The following is a 12,589-nucleotide window of genomic DNA, read 5'->3' as shown; positions in this document are numbered from 1 at the left end:
AAATTCTTAAAATGATGAAAAAAGCAGGTTTTTAAAAATTTACACTTCCTTAAGGACTTTGAAGATTTGCCCTATTTAAAAAGTCTCAAAGAAGACTTTCTATCAGAAATGTATGTGATTCTAGAAAAAACTAATACAATAATTTCTTAATTTAATAAGTAATTAATTTTCTACTCCATCTTAGTATCTACCTTTAGTCCTTAATTTGAAGAGAATGCTCAGAAAGTTAATACAGGAAACAATATAATTTTAGTTAATCTATTAAGTTTGATTAATCATGCTAAAACTCACCTGTCCCCAGGCATACATATTATTATGTGTTTGAGATGGATTTACTTTAGAAAGTAGAAAACGGGCCTTGAAAGAAATAAAGAAAAATATTATTTTATTAAATAAGAGTTAAAATTGTTTCAGTCACATCATGAACACCTGTCAAGATTCCTATAACAAGGTCATTTCACATAGCATTTGCATTTGTATGAGACTTTGACAATCTGTCTTTTGATACATTGTGCCCTCATCTACATAATTCCTTGCGCATCAAAAAAACAAGATCAATGCATACTAGTATTAACAGTTTTCTACCTATTATGTATATAAATATACTACTCTTAAGTACTAATGTGTATCAAAAGAGCTGCACACCCCCAAACACTGATGTTTTTCTTTAACAACCAAATAGCACATCTTTGAGCAACAATGTGCTAATTCAATACATTAAAGGTTTCACATCATTCCACTACTTCACTGGAGAAAGCATGACAGAAATTAAAGTATCTACTGGGTGTTCTATAAGTGGTTCCCAACTGAGAATAAGTCTATTGTTTGCATATTTTGATTATACGAAAGAGTGCCCCTCCCAACCTCAACATGCAGGATAATACATATTGAATCATACTCCCTTTAATTATATGAAATAAAGCTTACCAAAACAATCTGGTTTTTATTTATCAGATAATCCCCAAGTAGAAATCAAAGTAACTTACTTGACTACCCCCATGTTCAGTATCAATATATCGTGGCATTGGAAATCTTGAATGAAGAATTTCTTGTGCATCATCAGCTGGAGCTTGGAGCAAATGACGAAAGTTTTCATATTCTGGCATATCCTGATAGCCTGATTTGCGCCACTGAGCTATAGTCTAGAGACAATAATTCAACATTAACTGCTTAGTGAAAATTTAATATAAATCATTTAATAATGTGATTGCTAGATCAAGGTAAATCAATTAACATTATTTCTGCTATTATTGTTGTTGTTGTTGTTATTCAATTATTCATATACTGCCTCAATTACAAGGCAACTCTAAGGGAACTTGGGCAACAGGATTAAAACAAGTAAATAACAACTACAAATCAAATACAAACACTGAAAGAGTACATTGAGGATAATACCACAATAGATTATCTATTGATTAATTTTAGTATCGCAATCTTTATTAATAACAACTCAACAATTATTTAATATTCATGTATCTTAAATACGCTTATGTCATAAATTACCTACTAAGTTCCATGCGTGCCATGTGTTAATTCAAATTGATCAAAACTTTTAAAAATATCTAACTTACTAGTAGTTTTACTAACTATACTAGATAGCACTTTTTATCAGTTGTCAAAATCTCTTTTAATATGATTTTTATTAAATTTAAAAATGAATAAAAATTAACATCAAAAGTAAAAGGTAAAAAAAAGTAAAAAAAGAAAAGAACCAGACAAAAACCAAGATAAAAGTGCAAAGAAAGGGAAAAGTAATGACAAAAAAAGAATCTTCATATGTAACCATTTAATGGAACGTGTTATAATATTATATTGTACAGTATATGTGTCCACCTGTTCCTTCCACACAGAGGTGAATAGAGATCACTTCTGGCTCTGAACCTGCCCATTGCTAATTTCAGATCTACCTTTTCCCCAGATTATATGGTAAAGTTTTCTCAGAGACTGAGTACCGTATTTTCCAGCGTATAAGATGACTTTTTAACCCATGAAAATCACCTCAAAAGTTGGGGGGTCGTCTTATACGCCCAGTCATCTTATACGCCGGAAAATCAGTGGGTGGCGTCTGGCGGGAGCCGGCAGGGCAGTCCTGCACACACGCGCACTCCCCGGCTGCTCCTTAGCAGCCAGGGAGTGCGCGCGTGTGCAGGACTGCCCTGCCGGCTCCCGCCCGACGCTCTTCCCTCTTGAGGCAGCATCGCTCCCCGGCTCCTAAGGAGTCCTCGGGGATGCTGTCTCAAGAGGGAAGAGCCGCCTCCCGTCCGACGCTCTTCCCTCTTGAGGCAGCAGCTGCCTCAAGAGGGAAGAGCGTCGGACGGGAGCCAGCAGGGAAGTCCTGCTCCCGTCTGATGCTGCGCTTCCGCCGGGCGGTGCTGGCAGAGACGAGCCAGCAGGCAGCCGCCATGAGCGTGGCGCTGAGGGGCAGCGGCAGGACGGCCAGCAGCCCCTCAGCGCCGGCTCAGCAACAGGTCTGAGCGCAGGAGCCGCACCGCCAGGCTGCCCAGGAAAAGCAGCCACACCGAGAGGCTGCACGCCCAGTCCAGCTCCATGAGGGGCAGGGCAGGAAGCCGGCCGGGAAGAGGGACCGGGAGCCCGGGCCGAGCGCGCCTCGGCTGACGGTGAGAGGGAAGCGGCACATGAAAAAGAGACTGCGGGTGGAGCTGCCCTGCCCTGCACTGAATGGGAGAAGTTCAAGGCCTGGGGGGGAAGCAGGAGGGGCACCGGCCATGGCGGGGTGGCGGCTGCCCTCCAGTGCTGCCTGCCGCCCAGGAAACACTGCGCCTCGGGGGCCGGCAGAAGTGTGGGAGAAGCGGGAGGGCCAGCGGGGCCAGTCGGGCCTTCTCCTCTGCGACGGACAGGGAGGGCAGGGCATGTAAGTATTTTCCGGCGTATAAGACAAAAAACCTTGAAAAACTTCTTAAAAGTAGGGGGTCGTCTTATACGCCGGGTCGTCTTATACGCCGGAAAATACGGTACCATTTCAAAAATAGCAACATTTATATTGGCTGTAATTACTACTCAAAGACTTTTGTAATGAAAACAAAAATGATTTCGTCTTACCTCACCATGATAAATAAGAATTTGGAAAAAAGTGTCCATGAGAAGTATGCGATCAGGCAGAATACTGCTACTGTCTAAAAGAACAGGCTAATATAAAGAGAAACACAATTCATTAAATATGCTCGAAACCATCAAAAAGGTTCAGAGACAGTTTTGTGCCAATTAGTTAAGAAATAATATTTATAACGTATTCTTATTTTGTTTAATTACAGCTTAAGCATGACTTACAAGCATGTTTCAAAAATGTATAATAAAACATAATAATAATAAACAATGAAGTGTATGATTCCTTGTTTTAGGATTCCCTGATATCTTGATTCATTAGGCAGTATGTTTTACAGCAACATTTAACCCTCACTTACATTGTTTAGCATTAAATAATTATACAGGTTTCCATACCTCTCGTGTGTGTGTGTGTATGTGTGTGTGTGTGTGTGTGTGTGTGTGTGTGTGTGTGTACACATATATACACACACTGCTCAAAAAAATAAAGGGAACACTTAAACAACACAATGTACTGTATTTAATAGTAGGATATCTTATTTTGTGTTCCCTTTATTTTTTTGAGCAGTACACACACACAAAATGTCATTTTAAAAGTGTATGGAAAAAGCAGTGAACTCTCATCCTGAAGCTTATTTATTTACTGTATTACATTTAAATGCCATCCCACTCCAAGGAAACTCTGGGCAATTTTAGTTTTTGCCAGCCAATACTACCTGCTGGCAATTCCCGATCTTCCCTTCAGAAAACATGGAGCAATATGTTCCTCTATGCAGTTTTGGGAACAGCATCCAAAAGCAATTCCAGGCCAAGGCAAGTATTGAATCTGATGGTATTTAGCACATGGTTAAAAAGCAATCTTCAGTAAAGAATTTTCCCACTTTTACGTTGCGCAAAATTAAGTTTTGGAAGAAGAAGATAGTAATTAGAAATCCCTATTCCAAACAAAAAGGATTCCATTTTCAACTGCTGTCAATCCTTGTTGAGTCTAGCATTTTTTGTGACAAGTTAAGACATATTCAATTGTTTTATTTCATATTTTTGATGCTGAACCTATTTGGTCTGCTTAACATATATTTCAAAATAGCATATGCAAAAAAATAATAGGATGAAGCAAAATCTGTTTTCTTCTATTTTTTTCCCTATGTGTTATACCTCTGGAGGTCCATTAAAAGAATAGGCATAAAGAATTGGTTGGATCATTATGAGTGACTGAGTCAGATCTTGACGCATGAAGTGATGGCGATAATAAGAACTTTCATCAGGACTGTTATTGAAAACTTGTAAGAAAGGAGATCTTCTTAAATGGAACATAAACTGCAAAAGAAAACAAGTCCAACTTAACTCCGTTATAGCAAATGTTTAAGCTAATTGTGCATCAAATTCAGATCAGCACACTAACATTATCTGAATGAGAAATATTTTTGGATTCCCCTCTTGAAACAGCTACAGTATAGATTAATGCATATAATACTTCTCAGTATGTAGATCTTATACTCAAACTTTTAAACGTAATGAATCTTTTAGTTCATGATGAAATCAAGCAGTTTTCAAAAATATCATACAATCAATTTAATCTTGAAAAGTTGCAAGTAATATTCTTTAGGACACAGGTGTCAAACTTGCCACGTCACATGATGTGTCGTGACGTATCACGACTTTTTTTACATTGCCGGAGCTGGGGTGGGCGCGGCCTCCGTATGATGCAACTGACCCGTGGGCCGGCAGTTTGAAACCCCTGCTTTAGGAGAATAAAACAGCTTTGCTTTTCCAGTCTGATTGCTAAGACTCTGATTTCTATTATAATAACTGCAACCTCTCCACAGAGGTTTAGATCCCATTACCAAAAAAAAAAGTCCTGCACAAAATATGCAGCACCCAGTTTTACTGAAATGTCATAAAGCTGAAAGCAACCTACTGTTTTGCCCCTTCTAGAACTGCTCATGGTTGCTCATTTTTTTAAATCCTTGCCTTCCTCATCTCTAACATTTTTACAGAGAACTGGAGACAGGTACTTCCATTAACTGATTTGCTTGCCTCAAAATCTCCAAGATGTAGGTTACAATAATTTTCCAAGGAATCTATTGTATTTCACTCCTAATCTGTCATAAGATACACTACTCTGCATTCACATGTTTTTGTCAGACTTTAATCATGCTTTATTCTTACTCACCTGTGGGTAAAGGGAGAAAGTTTCTGAAAATCTGAAGGAATTTGGGTCATCTTTATTATATTCTCCAAATTTCTGGCACTGAAAAATTTAAAAACAAAGTCAATTTGTTCAGTATGGCATTTTTAATATTATTATGTTGTAAAATAATATGTACTATATTTTCCTCTAAAAGTCTGAAAACCAGATTTCAGAAAAGTACTAAGGCTTGAGTTATTCTGTATCCATATTATTGACAAAAGTTCCATCAGCTTTAATAGTCAGGAATACCTCTAAGCAGTTTCTCTATTTTTATGGTACTTTTTTGCTCTCAATTATGTATACAACTATGATTTCCAAACAATAAAGTGGTACTTGAATGATGCAGCAATTGAGAAAAACTATGACAATTTACATATTTGAAGAGAAACTCTGTTAATATAAAAATTATACAAGTAGCAATCACCTTCAAATAAATATTTCTTACATTAACATGTCATTATACAAAATATGTCAGATTAAAAATCGTCAATTTTCCTAATATTTTTCATCACCCACTGATCAGGTTTTCAGGTGTTTATTGTTCCAAACTATGGTTTAAATGTTTTTAAAGCACTGGATTTGCATCAGACCTAGCAGAGGGACATGATCAGTTCTAAAAGAAATTAAAAAGCACAACTTTAGGAAAAAGTATTGCAGGTGGAAGTCAGCATATTCCTTATAAATAAGTAACAGATGCTAACAGAAGATCCAATTCAGAAGCTGCTTCATAGTGTGGGAATTTTTCTGCTGGCAAATGACCAAAATGAGAGGCTCAGTTTGGACATGCTAGATCAAAAATACCTACTTCTTTACTAGGATCATAATCCACTGGACTCACAAGAGCTATTTAAAGTCATTGTTAATGCAACTGTTGTTTTATAAATAGCATATTAAATTGGATTGTTAGTATGTGCAGAACCTACTTGTTCTTAAAAAGGTATTTTACTATTTGAGAACTATTTCATGCTTAAATACAAATGAGCAAAGGATTAACAATAACAAAACACTGCTATTTACATATCATTAAATATTATTAGCATTATTAGCATATACACTAGCCTAATCTCAATAGACTGAATGCAAAGAAACCATTCTGTCCATAGCCCAAGAAAAGCTCTAGGCAGAAATCTCTTATTCAGCAATCAAAGAAAAGGAGGGAGGTGATTTCTGCTAATTCTCCATTAGTGTTCTATAGTGTTCTAAAGGGGTTCCATGCCCTAAAATAGATTATGGGTAAGAAAGGAATAATAAAAACTACCTCCTATCCGATAATTCAGGAGCAAAAATGCTCTGTGTCTGCAGCCAGCCTCTGCTGACAGAAGATCTGGATCCAGCTCAATATTTACCTCTGAAAACTCCTCTTACAGGAATTGTTTATTCAACTAAAAGTGGGCTAAAAACTTTTATTATCCATAAATACTCAGAAAGGCTTTCCAAATGGTTACTCTGCCCAAAAGAAGCTCTACCAATTCTCTGATTTCTACAGAGATTTTTGAAGTAGTTAGCAATAATGAATCAGACAAGATCACTGCCATGGTGCCCACTCCTTTTCCACCTGGCTGACCTAGACTGACAGGGATTTTAATTATGTTTTTAATTGTTAACTCTAATTTTTAATTTATTTTAATTTTTATTTATTCTACAGGGGACTTTAATTTTAATTTTTATTTCAACTTCTGTACTTATTGTACGTTATTGTTGTTAGCCGCCCTGAGTCCTTCGGGAGATAGGGCGGTATATAAGTCCCAATAATAAATAAATAAATAAATATTTAAACATAGGATGTTAATTGTTCTTTTCCATCTACAAGAATGAAAACAAACAGTTGAGAAACAAATATGGAACAATAACTCTTCTCCTAAGTGTAAGCTCAGGAGAAACATCTCCGAAGAGGCCTCACCCTTGAAAGGAAACAGTTTCTCAAACATTTTGAGTGCCTTACCAATCTGATAAGCTGTCTGTCCAACCACCTAAGCACATCTGGTCCTTCTTCAGTCTCAGCCCTGTAGACTGCTAATCTTGCCATAAGAATAGCAGCTGCTTCCTGGTCAAAAGAAGCTGCAATGTTCTGAATCTGTGTCTGAGCATCTGCCCAGCTGCAAAATGAAAAAAAAGAACTATTTTATCACAACTTTAGCCAAATAGCAGCAGAAAGAGCATTTTATAATTTTGTGCCTTGAACCAATTTGAACTTTTCTTCATATTTATTTTGAACAATGGAGCAAAGCATTCTTTGCAGAACAACCAGCAATTAATACTTCCCAGAAGAAAGTGGTACCAGTTGTGGATTATTGCATACTGTACTAGCAACAAAACTTGTCCCAGTAAAACATAGGACTTTTATCCTAAAGTATATTTTTGCACAAAAAAAGTAATTCAGGTTTTTTAATTCCTTATCCACCTTCTTTCTACATAATACCCAGTATTTATTATTTATGTCTATTACATGATCAATATTGATAGTTCTAAGTATTACCCACCAAAATAAGACAAGTTAAAATCCAATGTAGGAAAAGCCCTTCCAAATTAACATGGGCAGTTTGGCAGGATTCCAAATGCATATTAGACCTGTACTGCAAGCAAAATGTTGCAATTTTAAATATCATGCTATCAAGCTTTACAATTTCAGCAGAAACACATTTGTTTTATGAAATTTGAATTCTACTCTTTTATAATTAAAAACAATCCACAAATGTATATTGAAGGAGAAAATATGACATTAGGGTAGATAAATATATTATACTCCTCTCCAAATATAGTTTTCCAGAGAAAAATAAACAGCAAAACCACAACATTTGCAAAGTCAAAGAATGCTGATAAACTAGGAAAAGATTCCAGGAGGTAGACTTAAGAGGAATGAGGTATACTTTGATAAAAACCATAACAAGAACTCTCTAGAAGGAAATTATATTCATGAAATACTGTCTTTATAAAACTGCTATTGCTTTGTAGTCCTACCTGATTATATCATAGTTAAATGCTAGCTCATTAACCTCACTATCTAAGCAAATGTTTTGGTGCTACAATCACATGAACATTCTAATTTGTATAACTCTATACAGAGAGCTCGTATACCCCAATCTTGTAGATTTGTCTTTTGCTAACCAATTTGTATAGCTGTCTGATTCAAAATGAATTCTGAACAATTGTTTTACAATGTGTTTGCGCTCTCGCTCTCTCTCCCGCCCCCAACAAACTCTGTTCTATAAAAAAACTAACTTCTCAAGCATATAAATGGTTTAATATTGCAACCTAGATGCAAGATTTCAACTTGTCTATCAAAGCATCACTTCCCCATTAACTAATATACATATCATTCAGATATCTGGAATGCTATATCAAAAATTAATGCTTACTTTCTGGCAATAGTGGTTACTCTAATACGTTTTTGTCCGCTTGAATGTTGATATTGAGTCACAAACTGAATTGCACCCCGTCCACCTTGAGGAATTGGAGCATTGTGCTGTTTTGACAAGGGAAAAGGTAGAGTGAATCGCAAAGACAATAAGAAACTTGAGATAACTGTATTACCCAACCCATTCCAAAAATTATCTGCCAAAAGCTAGCTAAATTAACAAATCAGTAAATTTTACTGATATATATATGAAGAACATACATAGAATTTGTTTTTCTTCATCTTTGATGGTCAAACAAAGCAACTTTATCCATATTTTCTCCACAGTCTAATTTTATGTTGTGATTCTGCTCTGATTAAAATAACTTTAATCTATTATTTCTAAAATATATTTTACAAATAGGAAACTATAATTGATGGAAGTAGCAGAATAGGATCAAGGCAGAAAACAAAGCAACTGCTGCTCTCCTTCTCTGCAAACTGTTATATAGTAATTGCCAGTTTGACCAGCCTTATTTGAAGATGCAAATAACAGCGAACTAAGTTTAATTAGTCATATACCACATAGCATAATTACTTAGTGTTTCTAGTGATGTATTGATTCTTCTTTTAAAAATAATTGTCAATAAAGCAATACTTTTTTATAAAGCACTGAAAGATGTAATTTAGAAATTCAGCTCATAGATTACCACAGGCCACCTTCTCTAAAATTTTGCTAGGGTTTATATTTTAAAAAAATCAATAACAATTAGTTTCTATAATTCTATAGTCCACATAGTAGCTTTGTTTCATTTTCTTTCTTTACCAAATATTAAGGCGATTATGTTAAAAAAATCAAGAAAATATATTTTTAAAAAATAAAATGTTACTAGATTTCATTTTCATTAATATCCATATTTAAATAATATTAACCAAAGCCAATCAAGGCTAGCCATTAGTCTATTTTCATTAAAAAAATAGTAAGAATATCTTTGTAGAAACACTTAATTGTAAAACTACAATAATTCCCTTTTCACAACCCTGTTATTCTCAATAAAGCATATTCAGCTACTTTTCTCTTACCTGATTAACCACCTCAAAATACAAAGCTAAAGTTGTAGTGTGATTAAGTCCACAAATCTTCCATTGACAAGTACCCCCTGTTCCTATTTCCTGTAAGGAGATTGCAAATGAATTTGTAGTAATAATACAATCTGCTACGTACTAGTAAAACTTAGTGATTTTAGATGTATTACATTAAAACACCTCTTCTTTGATACAGCCACCTTACGAGACTTTTTTTCATGATACCCTAAATAACACAAATCAGCAACTACTAACTAATCATTTAGAAGAAAAAAATAAAAAGCAAATAGAGACTATTTTTTTTAGAATTTCCTCCCTACAGATTCCATAACTAGTGCATGTTTCCCTTGAAGTAAAACCCACAGAATCATTATTTCTAGAACTCTAATAATGCCCTATCTAAAACGAATAAAAGTTTTCGAAGGCTTAACTCATTCTATATTTAAAAAACATTTTGAGAGACTAAAGTCTACTTCAGATACATGATGGAATATCTTAAAATGGAAGCAACAAATGCCACCTTGTGGCCAATGAGAAAACAACAGAGTATCTATGCTAATACTTAGCAAGGTGTTCCTTGCACAGATACAAAAAATAAACAAAACAGTAAGTTCTGTAATAATGAAGTTACAAATGCCCTGAACAGTTATACAAAAGCTATTTCAGTGGTAGTAACCAGAAAAACAGCATAAGGGGTAAAGTAAATGAGCCCAGACTTTATATACCTTACCTCTAACAGCTTCATAAGAATGTTGCTAATGTAACATATGTGTGATATGAAATAAAGTCTGTGTCTGTGTGTGCGCCTTGGAGTCAGTTTTGATTCCTGATAATTGCCTGGACTAATTCCTGCAGTTGTATTTCATGATGCAGTGTACATGAATCCTTAATCAAAGAATAAATCCAATGTTTCACCAGTGTTTCTCTTCTTGCCTTCCACTATTTGTCCACCAAATCAGCTCCAGAGGATTCCATAATCCTCTATGGTGGATTTGGAGGACACAGGGAGGCCAGGAGAAGAAAAGAGAAAATTTGAATCACACCTTTGGATACCACTCAGGCTAATCTATATTAAAAAAAGAATCTAGTGAATGATGACGGTGTATACACCAACCAACTCCCAATGACTCTGTTAAGTAAGAGAAAGCAGAATGCAATTAAAAAAATATCCGTTTTTGAAATTAAGAGTCATGATGATGCAAGTGGTTGGAGTGCAGTATTGCAGGCTAATTCTGCTGACTACCAGCAGTTTGATTCTCACTGGATCAAGGTTGACTCAGCCTTCCATCCTTCCAAGGTCAGTAAAATGAGGACCCAGATTGTTGGGGGCAATATTCTGATGACTCTGTAAACCACTTAGAGAGCCGTAAAGCACTGTGAAGTAATATATAAGTCTAAGTGCTATTGCTATTGTTGCCTAAAATTTAAGACGAGTCAAATTTTTGTTTTAAAAGTATATATTAAAAATTACAATAGATGATAGTAGATGGAAATAATAGTAGATGGAATCCAAAGTCACATGGGAAGACCATTTGTTTTCTTTTTACCCATAGCTTCCTAGGTACCTCAGAATTTGCTCTAGAAGATTGGAGCTTTCCACCATTTCTGAAGAGATTTTGAGGATATGAAAGCTACCACAAAAAAGGGAAAGGACAATTTTATGCAGACAATTAAAAGGCTTTTCCAGAACATCTCACTGTCCTCATGCAAAAATCCTATCCACAGCTTAGGAAGCCACAGTAGTGTACAGACAGAACTTGGTGAAACAGATTGGCTGCAGGATGGCAAAAGAGTGAAGCAAGACTGTGCATTCTATTATTGTTATATATTTATCCTGCTATTTTACATATACTGTATATGACTATGAACACACCTAATACTCCTGCCTCTTATTTATCCTCAACAGCAATCCTGCGAGGTGAGTTGGGCTGAGGGAATGATTGACTCAAAAGACACCTACCTGGCTTTCATGACTAAGAGATGCCTAAAACTCACAGTTTCCTAATTTCTAGGCCAGCACCTCAACTAGTTCCCCAAACTGTCATACTCTTCCTACATGTGGAATACATATTGGGGAAAGCTTGTTTGGAAGAAGATATCAATGTTTTTTAAAATCAAAGGAAGAAAATCAATAGCCTGTGCTATTCTGATGATACTAGTCTGATAGTTGAAAATGCAAATGATCCCCAAGGACTAGTAATGAAAGCAGTGGGAATAAGATTAAACACCAACCTAATGGCAAAAAGTATAGCAACCGGCCTTAGAATTGGCAATGTAGATATTGAAATGCTGGATAGCTTCTACCTTTTAGGATCAACTAGCAACAGTAACCAGCAATCAAGAAATATGAGTAGCAATGAAAGAAAAGATATTCAGATGTCATATTCTGTAACATTATAGAAGCGAAAGCTGGACTGTGAAGAAGCAGCATAGAAAGAGTATTGATATTTTGAAACTTTGGTGTTGGAGATGACTTCTTAGAATACCATGAATAGCCAAGAAAATGAAAAAAATGAACCATCAAACAAATAAACACAGCATTCTTGCTCAAGATACAAATGCCAGTTCAAATTATCAGACACATTATGTGAAGACCATCCTTGGAGAAATCTTTAATGCTGGGAAAAGTGTAAAGAAAAGAGGACCAGTAGTAAGGTGGATGGACTCAGTTACTATGGCAGTGACTGCATCATTGGAAGAGATGAAGGACCAGATTGAGAAGAGTTCCTCCAGGATAAAATTTATGTGGTCACTAAGAACTGACACTGACTTGATGGCGTATAATCAATCATGTATCTAAGTAACAAAATAATTATTTAGGATATTTGACAAAGTATAAAATTTCTATTGTATTTCATATGTTAAAAAGAGCAATGGTGTAGATTTGAGATACCTGATTTTCATTTTAGATAACT

General features: G+C 35.6%; 1 protein-coding gene across 2 annotated transcripts in view; it reads right to left on the bottom strand.

Annotated features, from left to right (window-relative positions):
* The window catches only part of SEC23A (SEC23 homolog A, COPII coat complex component), a 34,128-nt gene that overhangs the window by 3,505 nt on the left and 18,034 nt on the right, over positions 1-12,589 (bottom strand). For both annotated transcript variants that reach the window (XM_083348836.1, XM_083348835.1), the window contains exons 11-18: positions 9,672-9,761; positions 8,611-8,717; positions 7,197-7,350; positions 5,237-5,314; positions 4,219-4,380; positions 3,061-3,147; positions 987-1,142; positions 292-357 (exon numbers count right to left, since the gene is read on the bottom strand). In XM_083348836.1, coding sequence (XP_083204962.1) covers positions 292-357; positions 987-1,142; positions 3,061-3,147; positions 4,219-4,380; positions 5,237-5,314; positions 7,197-7,350; positions 8,611-8,717; positions 9,672-9,761 — 900 coding nt within the window. The remainder of the gene's footprint in view (positions 1-291; positions 358-986; positions 1,143-3,060; positions 3,148-4,218; positions 4,381-5,236; positions 5,315-7,196; positions 7,351-8,610; positions 8,718-9,671; positions 9,762-12,589) is intronic.

This window comes from Vipera ursinii (genome assembly GCF_947247035.1).
Source record: "Vipera ursinii genome assembly, chromosome: 1".
In the NCBI taxonomy this organism is placed as follows: domain Eukaryota; kingdom Metazoa; phylum Chordata; class Lepidosauria; order Squamata; family Viperidae; genus Vipera; species Vipera ursinii.
Note: the sequence above shows the minus strand (reverse complement) of the source record. Positions and strands in the feature narration are given on the sequence as shown.